At 36.9% G+C, this 18,829-nt stretch overlaps 1 protein-coding gene across 1 annotated transcript; it reads left to right on the top strand.

Annotated features, from left to right (window-relative positions):
- The first annotated feature begins 6 nt into the window (after positions 1–6).
- Positions 7–17,790, top strand: il17rel (interleukin 17 receptor E-like). The gene is made up of 18 exons (XM_024286429.2): positions 7–1,265; positions 3,783–3,810; positions 4,096–4,245; positions 7,581–7,687; positions 7,916–8,030; positions 8,241–8,285; positions 9,338–9,477; positions 11,347–11,418; positions 11,496–11,550; positions 11,626–11,789; positions 12,335–12,379; positions 13,802–13,856; positions 13,935–14,077; positions 14,610–14,663; positions 14,756–14,813; positions 16,497–16,595; positions 17,462–17,503; positions 17,623–17,790. Exons 1-18 carry the CDS (start codon positions 1,158–1,160, stop codon positions 17,742–17,744), a joined length of 1,602 nt encoding a protein of 533 aa, XP_024142197.1. The 5' UTR covers positions 7–1,157; the 3' UTR covers positions 17,745–17,790.
- The last annotated feature ends 1,039 nt before the right edge of the window (positions 17,791–18,829 follow it).

Below are 18,829 nucleotides of genomic sequence, written 5' to 3'. Positions count from 1 at the left end.
CAAACAGGCTCTCTGGGGAGGAGGGGTGGGGGGCAGCTTTTCCTGTAAGCCATCCTCCAAGGCTTTTCCCTGAAACCAAGCAGTAGAATCGGTTTGGAAAAGAGTGACAGCTCTTAACGAAGGGCCACCCCCCCAAGGAACCAGCAGAGCATGCCCAGTGAAACAGGACGTCTTCACCTCCTGATGATCCTGAATCACCAGTTTAGCAATTTAGTTTTGTTTACCAGGACATGAGTGGGGTGCTCACATTCAACTTCATAGCTTTCGGCTTCACTCATCAGCGACTTCATTGTGTTCTCATGTCTCTGGAATGACTTAATTTGTTTTTTTTTTCTGCCTATGTGTCTTTGAACAGAAGTAATCAGTTGTAGCGGTTGGTGTTTATCAGTATCTGTGGCGTTGTTGCACAATGTGGCCATTAGCTGATGCTCTGCTTCTTACTGTAAACGAGCAGGTATAGCTATAGTTTTGACCTATATAGAGCTAAGTAATTACCAGCTTAGGGGAAGTTTTATCTTGATAGGAAAAACAAGGAAATCGAAAGTCAAAAATGTGTTCTTTCACAATAAAGTAACTTTTTCTTTTTTTATGAAGGTGAAAGTTGATATTTTACCAACAGTGACATATAGCTCATCTGTTTGTGTTTCATTTCAGTACTTTGTTCTGTAGTAAACAAAGCCAAGAGGAAGTATATACCATCTCTAAATGTTAGCTGTAGCTCGGGGACTAAATTACTTCACAAAACTTAATCTCCTTATGACAATGCCTTTCCGTCTTCTGCCTTTTTCTTTTCTTATCTGCCAGTAATTGTTTTTTGTTTTGTTTGCACAACCTTTCCTCATTGCTCTGGAAGAACTACCAGATGCAAACACAAACCAAAAGGAATATTAGACTTGGCTGGAGTGTCAAATATTTCTGTGATTGGTTTTACTGGATAAGAAAAAGCACAATCTTTCAAAATAAATTGTTTAAATACGAGAGGTTTAGAGAACTACAAACTCTCTGGTCATATAAAACTGAGGCTCCGCCTTCTTCCACAGTCACTTGTGAGTATCAGCCTCCCTTTCAAGGCTCTTCTGGTGCTCTGACACTGACCCAGCAGTGGGGAGAAAGTGGGACACAGCAGCAGAGGAAGGAGAAGAAAAAGTGTGTGGAGGATGATGATCCTGTGGACTTCTTTATTGACTGTTTTCTGCTGGTGCTTCACTGAAGCAGAAAACACAAAGCTGGACAGGATTGAGAGGTGTCAAACCACATGTTCTCAGGTAAATTTCACTTTTTTTAAAACAACAAATTCCCACAAAAGTCCTTTTTAAACACCTTATAAAAAGATGATGATTCTAATATATGTTGATGCTCACATTGTCTTATATTAAGATTTGCACTTTTTTCAGGAACAAATTCCCATAAACATCTGCACCAAAATATTTTAAGAAAAGAAAAAGACGATCCTACTATATGTTGATGATGATGTTGACTTATGTTAAGATTGGTATTTTTTATGTTCTTACCAATTCAATCTGTTTGATACCAGTTATCTTGCATCTGATATTTTTTATCTTGATTTAGTCCACTTCCATTATTTTTTAAGAAGAAGCTTTTGTAAGGTCCAAAGTGTGTCAACTAGAGTAAATAAACAGTTATAAGAAAGTAGTAAATTGGTAGATTGGTAATCTTGATGGTGGCATCCTCTGCTGTGGTGACATTAATGCATAATATCAGCGCCAAGTGTTCTTGTCTTTTTGAGTAACTTCAGAGTTAAATATGCTCTTTACATTGAGCTTTAGTGCTTTGCGTAGTCTTCCATCAACTAGTCTGGAACTCGAGGAGCTAAGTGTAGAACTGGAAGACTTAAGTCTAGAACTTTAGGGGCTAAGTTTAGAACTCAAGAAACATTGTCTTGAACTAAGTTTAGAACTTGAGGAACTTGATGAAAAAGGTCTTGAACTACAGGAGCTAAGTCTAGACCTTGGGCAGCAAAGTCTAGAACTCGAGGAATAAGGTCTAGAACTAAAGAAGCTAAGTCTAGAATTTGAGGAATAAAATCTAGAACTCAAGGAGTTTAGTACAGAACTTGAGGAGCTAAGTCTTTAACTCATGAAGCTAAGTCGATAACTTTTTGGAGCTAAGTCTAGAACTTGAGGAGTTAATTCTAGAACTTGAGGAATAAAGTCTGGAACTTGAGGAGTTAAGTATAAAACTTGAGGAGCTAAGTCTAGAACTTGAGGAGCTAAATCTAGAACTCAAGAAGCTAAGTCCAGAACATGGGGAGCTAAGTCCAGAACATGGGGAGCTAAGTCTAGAACATGGGGAGCTAAGTCTAGAACATGGGGAGCTAAGTCTAGAACTCGAGGAGTCAATTCTAGAACTTGAGGAGCTAAGTCTTGAACTCGAAGAGGTAAGTCTAGAACTTGAGGAGCTAAGTCTAGAACTTGAGGAGCTAAGTCTAGAACTCAAGGAGCCAAGTCCAGAACATGGGGAGCTAAGTCTAGAACTCGAGGAGTTAATTCTAGAACTTGAGGAGCTAAGTGTAGAACTCGAGGAAGTACGTCTAGAACTTGAAGAGCTAAGTCTAGACCTCAAGGAGCTAAGTCCAGATCTTGGGGAGCTAAATCTAGAACTTGAGGAACAAAGTCCTGGAACTTGAGGAGCTAGATCTAGAACTCAAGGAGCTAAGGTTAAACCTCAAGTAACTAAATCTAGAACTTGATGAGCTTAGTCTAGAACTTCAGGTGCTAAGTCTAGAACTCAAGGAACCAAATCTAGAACTCGAGAAGCTAAGTCTAGAACTTCAGGGATAAAGTCTAGAACTAGTAAGATTTTGCAAATACTGAAATGAAACCCTGATTTTGACCGTATCAGAATCAGCTAAGTACCTAAGAATTACTTTATGTCAGAGAGTGTGTGTTATTCAGGCGTCTGCAGTGATGTCTTTGATGTTAAAGGGTAACCAAACCAGGAAGTTGGAGGCTGACTCCACCCACAGCCAAATTTGAAAATCCTGTCAGAGCGGTGGGGCTTGGGGGGGTGAACTCTTGTGACTTTTCTGAACGTTTATGACCATAATTTTAAGAATTAAACCATTTTATTTCAATTAGTTAAAAATTTGGCAATGACCAACAGACAGCACTTTTAAAGCCCCATTTATAGATGTCAACAGCCAAAAAAAGTTAATTTAGGGGTTACCATATATAGGGCTAAAGTCATTATGACTAAGGTAACGGAAATTGCCTCGGCATTGTAGATGTTGGAAAATGTTTGCCTCTAAAGACAAAAAACGTCATGCCATGTGATGACAGCCCAAATCATAAGTATCTTCTGTTTTATGCTTTTGCATGTTTTTCTTACTAGCTATTGCTCAAGCTGGATGCGGAGGTGTGAATCTAACAGTCAATAAAATTACCTAGAAGCGCCAAGATTTTTTGTTTTCTTTTCTTGTCTTATTTCTATTATTCAAATATAAAGATTTTATAAAGAACACACTGCTGTGCTTTGCATTTCTGCTAGGAAATAGTTTGCAATTCGTACAAACCTTTTTCCCTTCCTTTAAAAAAAAAGTTTAACTGAGCTCCATTCAAACGTGTCACAGCCTCAAAACTAATTCAAACTAACTATACAAATGCTCAAACTAGAGTAGCAATAAGGATGTAAAAAGCTGTGGTGTGGGAATCCCCTGTCTGTTGAAGAAGCTACCTTTGTTCTCAATAGGAGTTTGTTCACCTCTGACTTGTTCACAACAAGCTGCTTCGCTTTAGTGCATTTCCTTTCTTTTTTTCCTGTAGGGGCTAAGCTGCAGGACCAAAGGAGAATGTGAGTATGCCTGCAGAGCACGCACTGAACACACAAGGGTTCTACCAAGGTGCAAGAAACTTTAATTGTGAATAAATTAAAGATAAAGGTTTCAAGCTATTGGTTAAACCTGCCAAACAGGATTAACCAAAACTAATGTGAGTTAATATAGTCTTAACCTGGAATAAAACCTCCACTTTTTATGATGAAGTTGACCTTCTCGTTGAATTGTTAGTTGCTTATAATTCGCTATGCAGGTTGTTGTCATGAGACCTATATTTTTAAAGCTTCTCCTGTCACGTACAGATTGGTTCCCTCCAGCATGCCTGGAACCCTCTACGGATCACCAGAACACTTCTGTGTTCCAAAACATCAGTGTTTCGCCAGTGATGAAGTGCGAGGGGAAGCAGAAGTGCAAGCTGAACCTTAGGGTCAAAGCAGTGTTAGAGCTATCAGGTGAGTTAAATAGTGCCGCATTTTGTTCTTCATGGAAATGGACTTTAAAAGGTCAATCTAGTAAACATTATGCTGCTCATTTCAGAGGCTCCTTTACAACTGAAGAAGCCAATCTTAAACACTCATTGCTTGTTGATAGAAGTAGGGGATGGAGTCATGCTCTACTGAAGATAGCCCAAAAGTAATAACACTGGATGAGGGTTTAGATCTGACTAAATAATTACATAATCTTTCTTAGGTTCTTCTGATCTAGTAAACACATTCTGATCTAGGAACATACCGTGTACACACAACTGGGGTTCTTGAAAACACTTTTAGCATATAGTGGTCACACTGGACTGTTAATACCCAATACTAGCGAACATACTCAAGACTGGAAGAGGCTCGGTGGAAAATGTTCCAGGTTTTTTCTTTCACAATTGTAGTCTGATATACGAAAACCTTGGTATCATATTATTTCGGCCGGACACAATTATTCCGCTATTATTTATTTCTCTATCTTGATTAATACTTTAGTGCTTTGAAAGGACACCACTCAAACATCACTAACAAATCAAGCCTGAAATGTACATATACATGCATTTACATCAGTTTTCATTGAAAGTGGATGCTAAAAATGTGTGTTTCCAAGCTCAGTGTGAACATACCTTTTGTACGCTGTTTGGGCTTTAAATGACATAAATGCTTTAAAGCAGCTTTCTGAGGTAAAAGGCTTTTTTGGTTTGTTTTTTAGCTAAGTAAATGTATTTTGTGTTTGAAGAAATAGGGGATGTTGGAATGCTCCGCTCAAGTTAGCTTAAAAGTTAGCGAGGTGTGTTCTTGTACATCAAGGGTCCCCAAACTTTTTCTTGTTAGGGCACACACACACATATATATATATATATATATATATATATATATATATATATATATATATATATATATATATACACACACACATTTTTTTTACCAAGTAAACACACATTTTAAGTTTATTTGCAGATAAAGGTAATATACTTATAATATGTTAGCTAATTAAAACTAACAAAAAAATTAAAAAATAAATAAATGAGTACACTGTGTGTGCTTAAATGGGTACTACATAATCTGTTCTCCCTTGACTTCCTTAAGTAAGCTAGTTTCTTCAACCTAGTGAGCACACCTAGTTTTTGTTTGATCCACGCTGCTCTTGAGTTAGCCAGAAAGTTAGTGACCCATGTGGATGTTTATATGTAGGCTACAAGCTTGGAGGAAACCAGGTTGATGTCAACTTTCTTAAGTAACCAGGATTTTTCTTGTTTGTTTTGCCAAGAAAACACATTTTGTGCTTGTGTAAATTGAAGACGAAGTTATGCTCTACTCGTTAGCCTAAATGCTAGCATGGTGTGGGTGTAAATACATGCTTTAAAGCAGTTTTTTTTTAACTTTCTTAAATAATTTAGATTTTCTTGACCAAACAGACATTCAGCCTTTATTTACTTGTTTGCAGAAGTAGAGGTTGTTAGAAACACCTAGTGTTTCTTTGTAAATGTTAGGGATGAAACTATGGTTTGGTCAAGTTAGCCGAAACGTTAGCACATCATTTACATATTCATGCTTCAAACCAACTAGTTTATTTTCAGCTGCCTTATGTAACCTAGTTTGTTCAATCTAGTCAAAACAGTAAGTCAAAATTTGCATAAGTAGGAAATAGACTTCATCTCCTCTTTCCCCGACTCTATCCCTTATCTGATAGAGCCATGCTCTACTCAAATTAGCCAAAACGTTAGCGCACTTTGTTTATTTATTTTTTTGCTAGCTTAATTAAGTAATTTACTTTGTAAATATATTCAGTGTTTGTTTGCAGAAGTAGTGGATGGGCCCATAGCTAGCTACTCCCAAATAAAGTGTGCAAACAAAGTGGGCGTTTAGATGCTACTACACATTCATCCTTGACTTTCCTCGGTAAGCTAGGGTTTTTTTTTCTCGATGTAGTAAACACACCCAGTGTTTGTTTATGAAGCCATGCTGTCGTAAAGTTAGCCAAAACGTTGCACCCGTGTGGGCGTTGATATGCACACCCTTTGAAGCAGCAAGTTTGTTTTCACCTTTCTGAAGTTACTTCCGTTATCTTGAGCCAAGTTGACGCATTCATTGTTTGTAGAAAGAGGGGATGGCGCCATGTTAGCTAGCCACTCCCTACTTAAATTAATAAAAAAGTTGGCACACTGTGTTGGCATTTGGATGTGCTCAGGCTGCCAAATTATGTTCAGTTTTCTTGAGTAATGTCATATAAAATGAAAACATGTTTGCTTTAACAACATTAGAGGCTTATGTAAGCTAACACGTGTCTCGTAGATATTTAAGATTTCTCCAGGACAGCATTAGTTTGACTAAGTTAAAACATGTTAACTTTTAGACAGCAAAAGTTTCCAAACAGAAAATAAAATTGTGCTATTTATAAAGAGAAAAAAAATGTCACAAATTGAGCTTCTATATTAACATTAGCTCTTTTAGCTTTGATAGCTCTGCTGCCAGCAAACAATGATTTTGCTAGTAGGAGCTCCCAAAAAACAAAGAAACTCAACCAAAACAACCTCTTTTTGTTTTTTCTTATTGACCTTCACACACAATTACCTTTTTCAGTCATGGTAACCCTCAGTACTATAACATTTTGTCAAAAAAAATGAACAACTTGAATAGAGAAGAAAACAGACAGGCTGCTTGAAGCTCACCTCCTCTTTAACTGTAGCTGAGAAGCCTTTTGTCATAATGAATCAAAATCTTGTCAAATCGCCGTTTAAAAGAAACAAGCGTTTATTACGCATTAGGCTCACAGCAGAACAAGCTTCCAAGGTGAAGCTCCTTATCTTCTGCTTACATCTTTGTTAGGCAAAACACTTGTGGTAATGTTTCTAGTGGTTAATCTTTTTTTAGAGCACAATTCAAATTTTTATTTTGTGTTTAAAATGTGAAAACCCACATTTTATTGTTTGTATTTACTACTTAGCTTTTAAATCACCTCCAGATTACCCCTTTTTGCTATCATTCTTAATTTTAAAAGGGATATTTGATGTCATTTTTTCTGCACATTTAAAAACAGCAATTCAAGCATGGTGGAAGTTGCATTAAAAAACAATTACCGTGATCAAACTTCTGCCTATTATCTCGGATACCTCATTGCTTCCTGATTCTGCACCCTACCCTATAAAATCTTATATGACCCAGGAAAAAAAAAAGTGTTGCTGACATACCTTAATACTTTACATTTGCTCAACAGCGAATTAACTCTGGTGTCTCTCATGTTCTTTAATGAAAGAGAACAATTCCTCCAACATGTACATGATTTTATAAATGATTTTTTTACTTTTTTGTAGAGTTCATTCATGGTTTGTCCATTTGCACCATCAGTGCAGGGATGATGAGAAACTGCCAGAAGATAAGTTTCACGAAGACATCAAGAACAAAAATGTCTGGACTGCAGGTACGGTATCGGGCAGGTGATCTATAGAGTCTTAATCCAGAAATCCCAACTATGTTTTTTTTAATTATAAAATAAAAAGAGTGTTTACAGCAACTCTATGATGGCAACCTGCCTGGAAGGCTGGGAGGTGTTTGACGCGGTTGCCATGGCACACTGACACTTTGACTCACATCTGATTGCCAGTGAGTTTCTTTTTAATTTTATGTGTTTTAAATGTCTTCCCTCCAGGTGACAGTTGACAATGATTGTACGGAAGTCTCTCCAAGCCAACAAGTGCATATAACGGTGAAAACCATACCTGAATACTGCGGGATAATGTGGGCCAGCAACTATCACACTCCAGGTACGAGGGATACACTCTTGGTTTCCTATTATATTTTTACAAAATTAAATGAAAGTTTTATAATGGTTTGTGATTGAACAGTGTCATGTAACCTATCAATTGTTTTCTTGGTAATCATCTTCACATTTATTAGCCTCTATAAGTAACAAACCATAGTTCCTCTGAAGTCATGGGTAACACTTTTAAAAAGAGCTTTTAACTTTTCCACAGGATGCATAATGGAAGATTTGAGAAGAAACGTCCCAGAATGCATCAGTAAGTGCATATTTGTACATCATTAATTTCGGGTTCTTGTTTTGCTTGTCTGTTGTAAGTCAACAAACAGGTTTTGAGACGTAGGTTTTGATGCTTCTAAAGCTATATTGTCGTATTACAACCAAATGATTACACTTCCATTGATTGATCTCATTGACTTAACTGGTCAATATATATATATGAAGAATAATCTTAAAGTTTTATTATGACATCTTTTAGCGATGTGTTTTCTGGGAAAGTCAATGATGCTGAATGCAATGCTAGCATTTTTAGCAACATTAGCATAGATAGCATTTTAGCAACATGTTTTTCTGAAATAACTGATTATACTGAACATAATGCTAGTACTTTTAGCAACACTAGCATAGTTTGCTTAGTTAGCATAGTTGCCATTTTTAGGCAGTCATTTTTGGTTGCAGAGCGTGTGCAGCGGCCACTAAACCAGTGAGGGCATTTAGAAAAGGGGCTGCAAGGGTAGGTAGGAACTGCGACCCATTTACTACGCCGCTTGCAATGTTTATTATTTATTCGTACTTACTTAACCCTTGTGCTCTCTTTGGGGTCCAGATGACCCGACCCTTATATTGATGAGTGATATACCAGTGTTTCCAAAACCCCAGTGTTTCCAAAACATGTCAGTGATATGCACATTTTTTTTAACTTATGTGCACATTTTTTAACTTATCTTTAAAAAATTAACTAGCTTGCCGTTTTCTCATGCAGCATAATCTGCAGAATGTAAAAAAGGCTAACCAGGTTAATGGGTTGGGTCTTCTTAAATTTAACAGTTAAAAGTCAATCATCAATGCTCAGTATGTTTCGTCCGCATTTTGTCAGGTTTCAGACAACTTTACATATTTAAGCTAAATTTTTCCAATGTCCTCCCAGTAACTCTCATTCAACTCTACTCACAAAAATTAAAACAGTTTTTTAACTTATTAATCTTGAAAATGTAATGCACCAACAGAACGTGCCACTGAGTTGGAAATCAATTGGTCAATTGTATTACTTTTGGTTTAATGCCTCACTCTCACATTGTTTTATTTTTCCAGCTGGTAGGCTGTCTTACATCACAAATCCAGAGATGAAGGAGCTGCGGATTAACGTGTCAGACATGCTTGAGAATCACACCTACCACCTCCGGCTCTGCCATAAGGATTACATTTGCGTCGGGACCGGAGCCAGCACACAGGTCAGAGACCTGATATAACAGAGGTTTTCACTTTAGTATCCATCCCTTTTATTTCACTCCATCCTCTGATATGCAATTACTAAAAAAGTGTTTCAACTTGTTCCGACTGTAAAAATATTCTAAATGAAGGGTTTGGGCTGCTAGTTTCCATGGAGCCAAATCCAAACCTCTTCTTGATCTTAATGATCACGCTACGGCAAGATATCAAAACCCTAATCTTATTAAAAAAGAGAGAAAAAAACAGGGTTAACAAAAGACTGGTCTCTGTAAATTTTGTTTCCGCTCTAACAACAGAAAAAAAAATAATTTAAAAAGGGACTTTGAGATATTTAACAGAATGTCCAAAAATTAAGTCTTATTTTATCCTGTCTTGTCAGTTGTTATTTAAAAATGAACACGTTATTTTTCTTCATGATTTCATAATTATTTTAAGATACAACAAAATATTAGTGCCAGTTTAAAAGCAAAACATTTTTTAATTAAACTTTAAATCTTGCAATTTTACGAGAAAAAAGTTGTAACTGTAAACTACGAGAATAAAGTCGAATATTTATGATTTTAAAAGTCATTGGCTAAATTTCTCTGTTTTGAAGTTGCAAACTTATTTCTTTTCGTAGTAAATTTACCTGTGTTAAAATTTTGTAAATTTTTTTTTTTTTTTTCACTAGATTTACTCGTTTTAAAGTTGTGAATTTCTTACTTTTCTGGTAAATTTACTTGTTTTAAAGTCGTAAAGTTATTCATTTTTTCTAGTAAATTTACCTGTTTTAAAGCTGTGATTTCATACTTTTTTCTAGTAAATTTACCTTTTTTAAAACTGTACATTTATTTATTTTTTCTAGTAAATTTGCCTATTTTAAAGTTGTAAATGTATTATTTTTTTCTCACTCATTAATGATTTTAAAATTGACAAGAAAAAAGTCATAAATTAATGAGAAAAAGGCACCAGAGTTCTGTTTATCTTAGCCATGCCTGAAGATGAAAGACTTGGAGCATCTTGTAAAGCTTTATTTCCGAATAAGTTTCAAAGACATTCCTAATATTTTGGTTAGAAATGTACAAGTTTAAACCTCATAATATGCCTTTCTTTCTCGATCTTGTAATGTATGTATATATATATATATATATATATAATATTGTATTTATATACATATATACTGTATATATATATATATATATATATATATATATATATATACAGTATATATACAGTATATATGTATATAAATACATATATATATGTATATACCTATATCAATGTATATACCTTTATACATATATAATACACACACATATATATATATATTTATATATAAACGCCCCTCTCACTCTCCGCGGGTGGTTTCTCCTCCAAGCTTGAGTCCTCTACCAGAGAGAGGTCACATGCAGAGATTTTATATATATTTATATATATAAAACAGGCATATCTTACATATATGTATATATATATATATATATATATATATATATATATATGTGTGTGTGTATATATTCCCCACAAAGTCTTTCACGAAGATTTTACATGCAGGTATTTTTGATTCTTTCATTTCAGCTGTCTGTCCCGCCCTCATAAAAAACGTCCTAGCTCGACCGCTACTCCTGAGCAAAAGCTTTTATTTTATTGATACGAGTCCTGGCCCTGATTCAAGTCTCTGTTTGACCACAACATGAACTTTTATTGCACCCAGTGTGACTCAGAGTAGTCAACTTTTAAGGAAGCAAAGAGATAAGGTTTTTCCACTGTACAGCTGGCGTGTCCACATTAGAGCTGATGGGCATCTGTGCTTAGGCCACTATTAAACCATAAAAATTGATTTTATTGTTGAAAATGAAAGTGGTGAAACTGGAAACTCTTTGTTTGTGCCACAGATAAAGAAGGAACAACCTGTAAAGAGCGCCGTCCTCCGCTACTCCCAACCTTTGCCCTGCCTGTGCATTGAGGTGACGATCTCTCCAACAACTCTCTCTCAACAACAGCTCTTTGAAAGTATAGAACCGTCTCCTCTCGCTCTATGCAGGGTTGGTCGGCAGTGGTGGATGCCCCCAGGGTGCAAGTGTGTCCGTTCAAGGACCGTAAGTTACCGCGGTCGCACCTTTGTGTGGGGGAGGGGACTGATAAGTCATGTAAGGATTGCTGCACTCGTCCAGGTTTGGAGGAGCTGTGGTCTGGGATAACCTTTGACCCGCTGGAGGAAGCTCTGCTGTGGGAGCCCGCCTGCCCCGTGACCGCCGAGGCCGGTCTGTGCGAGAAGAGGGAGGACGGGACCTGCGCGGATCTTCCACATTCCTCCCAGATCGTCAGCAGGGGGAAGGTATGTCGACTTGGACGGTCATGCTGTCATGATCCCAGTGGGCGTGACGACATCAGTTGTAGAGTTTGTGGCGGTTCACAAACCCGCTTGTCAGGTAGTGATCTCAGAGGTTAGTCATCTTTATTACTTCCAAGCGGAACACTGTTGATGGTCAGATATCTGATCACGTCATAGTAACACCAGAATCCCCTTTGATGCCAAAAATAGTTTTCTATTCTTGCTGGCTTTGTTAAAAGTAGAACATATTCACTGACAGATAATATCTCAGTGATTGTTGCTTCATCCTGGAGGATCTTACATCAGTTCTTTCAATATAAAAGTTTATATTTCAAAGTAAACTGATGACTTTCTAAAGAAATCAGTCATCCAGAAACTGACGGTTGTATGCCAGCCTTAACATTTTTTTTTAAATGTTTTCTTTAGTAATGCTAAGTTAAAAAGTAAAACACGTTTAACTTCTCCTGCAGGCTAAAAACAGGGTTTATCAGTTGTAAGTCTTGATTTGTTTGTGACTCATCGCTTTTGTGTTTGATGACATTTTTCAGTTAAAGTTTGCTAAAGTGGATCCACGCCCTCAACTGTGCATGAAGGTAAGGGCCAATTTATTTTTTTATTTTTTTCATTATCTCCTGCTGCTTTAACTCTCCACCCTTTCAGTGGCATCATGGAGGTTTATCACACGTGTTTGTACGTTGGATCGCGGCCATCAAGTTTGTCTCAAGGGCATGTTCGGGAGCTTGAAAACTTTCCTTGATGGTTCTCAGCTCACAAAGTTTAAAGCTGTCCAACTCTTAGGCATTAGTTTTTTTCTAACCCTTCACCTTGATCATCTCTTGATCTGTTTTCAAAGCAGTCTATCAATTATAATTGTCATTTTTAGCTAAACCAAAAAAAAACATGTCATTTTCTAGGGTATAGTTTCTGCAGAGAGGCAGAAATTCATTAAAACCCAAGTTTGAGTCCCTTCCCCATTACTGAGAGCTCTCTGTTTACACTCTAGCTTACAGCCCCTCACATTACCAACCTAGCATTAACGGTACAGTAAAAATGGCGGAAAATATCGGAGCTATCCAGCCGTAAAGTTTAAGCCAGATATGAGGAACGAGGAAAGCAAAGACAATCATGGATGTAGTCCTCTACAAGTGGACGGATCAGAAGGGATAGTGGGAGAGCTTGAGTGGAAGTGTCCTTGGGCTAGACACTGAACCCCACAGTGCTCCAGGTGGTTCTAGGTTGGTGCCAATGTTTGGCAGCCATCAGTGTGTGAATGTGTATGGATGAATCGGAGTGTGACTTTAAAGTACTTTGGGCCTTCTTAGAAGGTTGTAAAGCGCTATACAAGTATACCGCATTTGCCATGTACTGCCACTGACACAATCTTAAATAAAAGACAACTTGGGACGTATTTATAATAGATAAAAAAATGATCGTAATTGGTCTTTAAAAGGTTAAACAGAACCAAAACCAGTTGACACTGTGGTCAAAGTTGTACCAGTATTTTTTAGCAAATCCCAACCACACACAGAGGAAACCCTAAAAGTCACTGTGAAACTGCTCCAAAAACTGAACCAAAAGTGGAACAAAAGCAAAGCCACTGGGAAACTTAGGGCTTTTTCCTGATCCTCTGCCCCTGATAGTCTGCTGTGTCTCCACCTTCTCGGCGGCTCTTTTGTGGTCTCCTCCACAAAAGCAATAAATCCTTATTGTTCCCGCGCTGTGTCAAGGACTTGTCTGGCAAGCCCAAACACGAGAGATAAACTCAGCCCTTTACTTTCCTCTAACAGCCATTGTTCATCTCTTTTGATCTCTGATATACTGTGACAGCATATAGTTAAGGTTTTTTTTAAGGACTCTGTCAGGTGAAGTGGGAAAAACAAAATTACAAAGAGCAGGTATTAACGGGAACCCTTTGGTTTTGTTCGCTTGGGTTACTTCCCTGAAAACAATGCAGAAGTGGTGTAGAATAAAGGCGCTCTGATTGAAAAATGTTTTTTTTATTTTGCTTTTATCAGTTCACTGCTGGCTCTCAGTCATGGGTTCGGTGTCCCTTCGGTGATGGATTTAAAGGTACTTTTTAACTAAATAAAGTATCGTAATGAAGTGAAAAACATGCTTTTCTCACTACGATTGTCTCTCACTACCCAGCTTGGGACGTCGTCGTGACAAGCCGACAAGGGCACCAGGACGTCCAGCTGGTGTCGCAGGTTCCCGCCACTTTCTCAGTGGGCTTGTGTGGGAGGTCTGCAAACGCCACGTGCCAGGAGGACGCACGCAATGTTGTGCGCGTGGTGAGTGTCGCAGACCTTCGCAGGACTTGGCGTGCGGTCATAAACCCTCTCCTGGTTCCTGGTGTGCTGGAGAGTATTCCCTTACATGGACTAACGCCAGAGAAGACGCATGAGTCACACTTTGTTTACGCCTCGATGCAACTCGGCTGTTTTTCAACTGAACATCCAAGTTGCTGCAAGGTGAAAACAAACTGTCTTCTTATTTAGGAAAAAAAGGATCATAATCAAAAATAATTTTTAAAATAACAGTCCAGAAGCAAAATTGAACCTACAGCATCACTGAAGAAAAGAATTAAAATTGCTGCTCAGAAGCATATATTTAGTCTATTAAAGGATATGCTTGTGCTTGCCACCTACCTTTTGTTAAATATTTCCTTTGATTTCAAACTTGGCCTCTCTAAATGTCTAACCTCTGCTTGTTATTAGTGCAATTAAAAGCTTTCTTTATTCCAAACATCAAGTGTGCCTTTAAAGATGAGTCACAGGCACAGACTCACCCATTTTTTTTTTTTTCAATTTCTTTCATGAAAAGCTCAATGCTACCAACCTAACCCTGACTGGGAGCGCATGCAGCTCTTGTCTCCAGGTATGTTTTAATAGAAAGTCTCCTTTAAGGAGAAATCACAAGTCTCTCCGAATTCTTCAAGCCGAGACTTTATTCCCTTTGTGCTTGTGCAGGTGAAGAGGCAGGATGTGAACTACGCCGCCACTGTCGTCCACTGTTTCGAACAATGCAGTAAGTATGAGATGTTGTTACAGAAAGTCAGCGAGCGAATCGAAGTGTCTTCAAAGGCCCGTTGACAAGCATAGTAAAGATGTATCATATTTTCTGCCCTACAACACGTACTTAAAAACTTTAGTTTTTTTAAACCTTCTAAATGGATTAGTTCTGGTTGTGTTTACTGATGTTGAAGCCATTTTGAGAGATACATGATTCTTTGTCAAAGTGTCGGTTTTTTTATGAGCTGCTAACAAGGTTGGGCATTGTTGTGAATACGCTAACATGGCTAACGTCTTCCTGTGTTGAACTTTGTCTTGGTTACACCTCACTAATGAGTTTGGGAGTTAGTGTAGTCACCCTAATTCTTGTTTTTGCAGAATTAGTCTGTTGTTGTTCATCTCGCAAACAAAGTCAGGAGTTATCTGTATTGTGAATATGCTAATGTTGCTAACGGGTAGCGGTCTTGGACGATCTTGTGTAATTTTTACGTGTTTCTAATAGGTTAGGAGCTTGCATAGTCACTGCAATGCTTGTTTAGTGGAATCTCTGTTTTTGTACAAAGTTGGGAGATACGGTATTGTGAGTATGCTAACGTGTAGCAGCGTTTTATGTATAACTCTTATGTGTTACTTATATGGTTAGGAGCAATCATAGTTACAGTAACATTTATTTTACCAATATTTTTTTTACATTTTGCAAACAAAGTTGGAAGTTACAGGTATTGTGAATGCGCTAACGTGGCTAACGGGTAGCGGTGTTGGGCTGTGTTATTTTTACGTGTTACTAATAGGTTAGGGGGTTAGAGTAGTCACTGTAATGGTTGTTTAAGCGGAATCAGTCTGTTTATATACGTCTCACGAACAAAGTTGGGAGATACCGTTATTGTAATTATGCTAACATGTTGCAGTGTTGGACTGTATAATTTTTACGTGCTACTAATGAGGTTAGGAGCTAGCTTAGTCACTGTAATTCTTTTTTATTGGAATCTTTTTCTTGTTTTTACGTCTTGTAAAAAAAAATGGAGTTAGAGTTATTGTGAATACGCTAACATGGCTAACGTGTAGCGGTGTTGGACTGTATCCTTTTTACGTGTTACTAATTAGGTTAGGAGCTAGCGTAGTTACAGCAATGTTTGCTTTAGTGGTATTAGTCTGTTTTTTATATCTAGCAAGCATGATTAAGATTTACAGGGATTGGAAATATTCTACCACAGCTAACATATAGCGGTGTTAGCCTGTATTTTTTATTTACCTGTTACTTTCAGGATTGGGAGCTAGCTTAATCGCAGTAATGTTTGTTTTAGCAGTATTACTGTTTTTTATGTGTTACAAACAATTTAGGATGGTATTGTGAATATATTAACGTGGCTATGGTATTGAAGTGTTAGACTGTGTGTTTTCTTTTTTTTAACGTGTTACTGACAGGGTTGAAAGTTAGCATAGTCACAGTATTATTTGTTTTAGCAGCATCAGTCTATTTTATTAAATTTTGCAAACAAGGTTGACAAACAAGGAAAGTAAGTCCATTCTTACCAATGTCTTTTTACAGTTTAAGAGTCTGCAAAACATCATCATTAAACACGTCATTGTACTAAGAGATATCCTTACAATGCAATGTATCAAGCTAGGCTAACAGGAAAAACAATAAAAACAACCCAATAAAAAGTAAATTCTCTTATTTTTCAATGTTTGTTTATAGGTCAAGAGTCTCAGGACTGGACCTGGATTGTTCTTCCAGCAGCAGTTTGCCTCTCTGGTATCATAATTGTCAACCTGGTGCTCCACTTGCTGCTAACAGGTAAGTAGATTATTGCTAATGGAGATGAGCATTAAGCTAATGATGGAAAACCTACATATTTTTTTCAGTTTTGAAATAAAATATTCAAAAATAACGACACTAAACATCACCACCTACAATTCTAACCATAATATGAATTTAAATATTTCATATTTGACCCTAGTGGATAGCTTAGCTAGTTGTTCTGTCCTATAAATTACACTTTTTCTGTTTGGCTTCCAAAATATGAACATTATTAAATATTTACTTTAACAAATTTAATTCTTCTAACAAGTATGAAATTCATTTTTTTTAAGCAAGTGTTGTTTATTAAGAAAATAACAAATCCATGCATTAAAATAATTAAGGGAACTTTTTTTAAATTAAAAAACGAAATTTGTAAAAGGAATAAAATAAATAAGGAAAAGAAAAAATGCCAGAAGAAAGACAAATTATTATAAAAATTGAAAATTATCTCTTCAATTAAAGAGATTTTCATCTAGGTTAATTTAAAACGTCGTAATAGCTTTTGAATTTTTCAACTTTTTTTGTTTGTTTAATAGTGTTTGGATCCACATGTGGAGAACTGAACCAATGTTTTACATTTTTGGCCCTTGTGTTACAAGGTTACAGGTTTTTATTGTTTTGTTTGTTTTGTTAATTGACATTCATGTAATGCTCTTCCATGTAAAAGTAAACAACGGCAGGCTTTCATGTTTGTCCTCCTTCCTGCTTGTAATATCTGCTAATTAGAGACTCTGACATATCCTTAAGGGATGACTGTTAAATTGAAACAGCTGATATGTGAGTCATGAATGGGATTGAAGAAGCAAATAAATGTACTCACATCCTCTTTATATTTACACTACTCTTTCCTGTGTTTATAGTTTACCAAAGGAGGAAAAGGGAAAGAAAACTGAAGCAAACAGGTGGGATGGTCCCTAATTTGATCATTCAGTAAAATGCATGTTTTCAAAAGATTCTTCCTGAAACATTACCATATTACTTTAATAAAAAAAATGTGTTTGTTTTGTCCCTGCGGCTCTAGATTCCACTCTCGACTCTGTAGCCTCAACAACGCAGACTCAACACGTTCTCAGAGGGAGCCTTTTCCTAACGGATTCCCCTCAATGCAGAAGCAACGAGAAAGTCAACTTGATTTCCAAGTAACAGCAGACTGGATTACATTATGAAAAGATGTTACACAATGAAATAAGTTCTCTTTGCAGCCATTTTTTTTACGTTGTTCAGACAAGCATTTCAAATGTTAGAAGCCTTGCTGTAGATTATGGAAGTTTTTTTTAAAGTCATATTTCAAAGTATTCATTTGACAATTCAATTTGTAAATTTATCATGCAACTTGAAAATCCATTTTTCAATTTGCAATTCATTATTCAATTCAGGCTTGCAAAATGATAATTCATTTTGTATTTTGAATTGTCATGGGATTTTGATGTCATAATTCAAATACATTTTGTAATTTACAATTAAATATGCAATTTGACCTCTTATTTTGAAAAAGCATTTTTCAATTTTCAATTCAATATTTTACAATGGCATTTCAATACATAGGTCAAAACTCAAACTGCTTTGTAATCTGTCAGACGCTCATTAGGGCGGGGCCTTCCACCTCCATACATTTATCCCGCCTCCACTTACACTTAGTCTTTGTGGTCAAATTTCCCCCTTCACTTCAAAGTAGATGCTAACCAGACTCTAACTTTAGCCGTGTCTGAATTTTTTCAAAATAAAAGAGTTAGCTTCTATCCGGATGACTATGACTGCGAGATGCTCTTAAAGACATTTTTGGAGCACATCTTTAGTGACCCACAGATCGGTACAAATAAATACGATAACAAATTATTTCAGTTTTGTTTATTTTCTTATACTGAAGGAAGTTTTATTTTGAAAAACTCCTGGACGTCGCTCTCTACATCCGTGTTGGTCTCATGACTGAAAGCGGCTAACTGCTAAGTTCGTAGCTCCAGATTAACAAAAACAAAACAATGAAACATATTTACAACGTTTCTTTGGGCAGAAAAGAACCAGTGGGGAAACTGAAGCTTCACAGAAAAAAGCTGCTGTTTACAGACAAAACCGAGTCTTCCTCGACAAAAACGGATTTAATGAGACAGTTGTTCTCACGTAGCAGCAGGAGCCGCTCTGTGTAATGAAATGTGGTGGCAGTGTCTCCATTGTTTCACAAACACAGATAATAAAGAAGAAGACGTGGTGGATTCACGTTTATCATCATT

This window comes from Oryzias melastigma, linkage group LG23 (genome assembly GCF_002922805.2).
Source record: "Oryzias melastigma strain HK-1 linkage group LG23, ASM292280v2, whole genome shotgun sequence".
Taxonomy (NCBI): Eukaryota; Metazoa; Chordata; class Actinopteri; order Beloniformes; family Adrianichthyidae; genus Oryzias; species Oryzias melastigma.
This window is presented reverse-complemented; position numbering and strand designations above follow the sequence as displayed.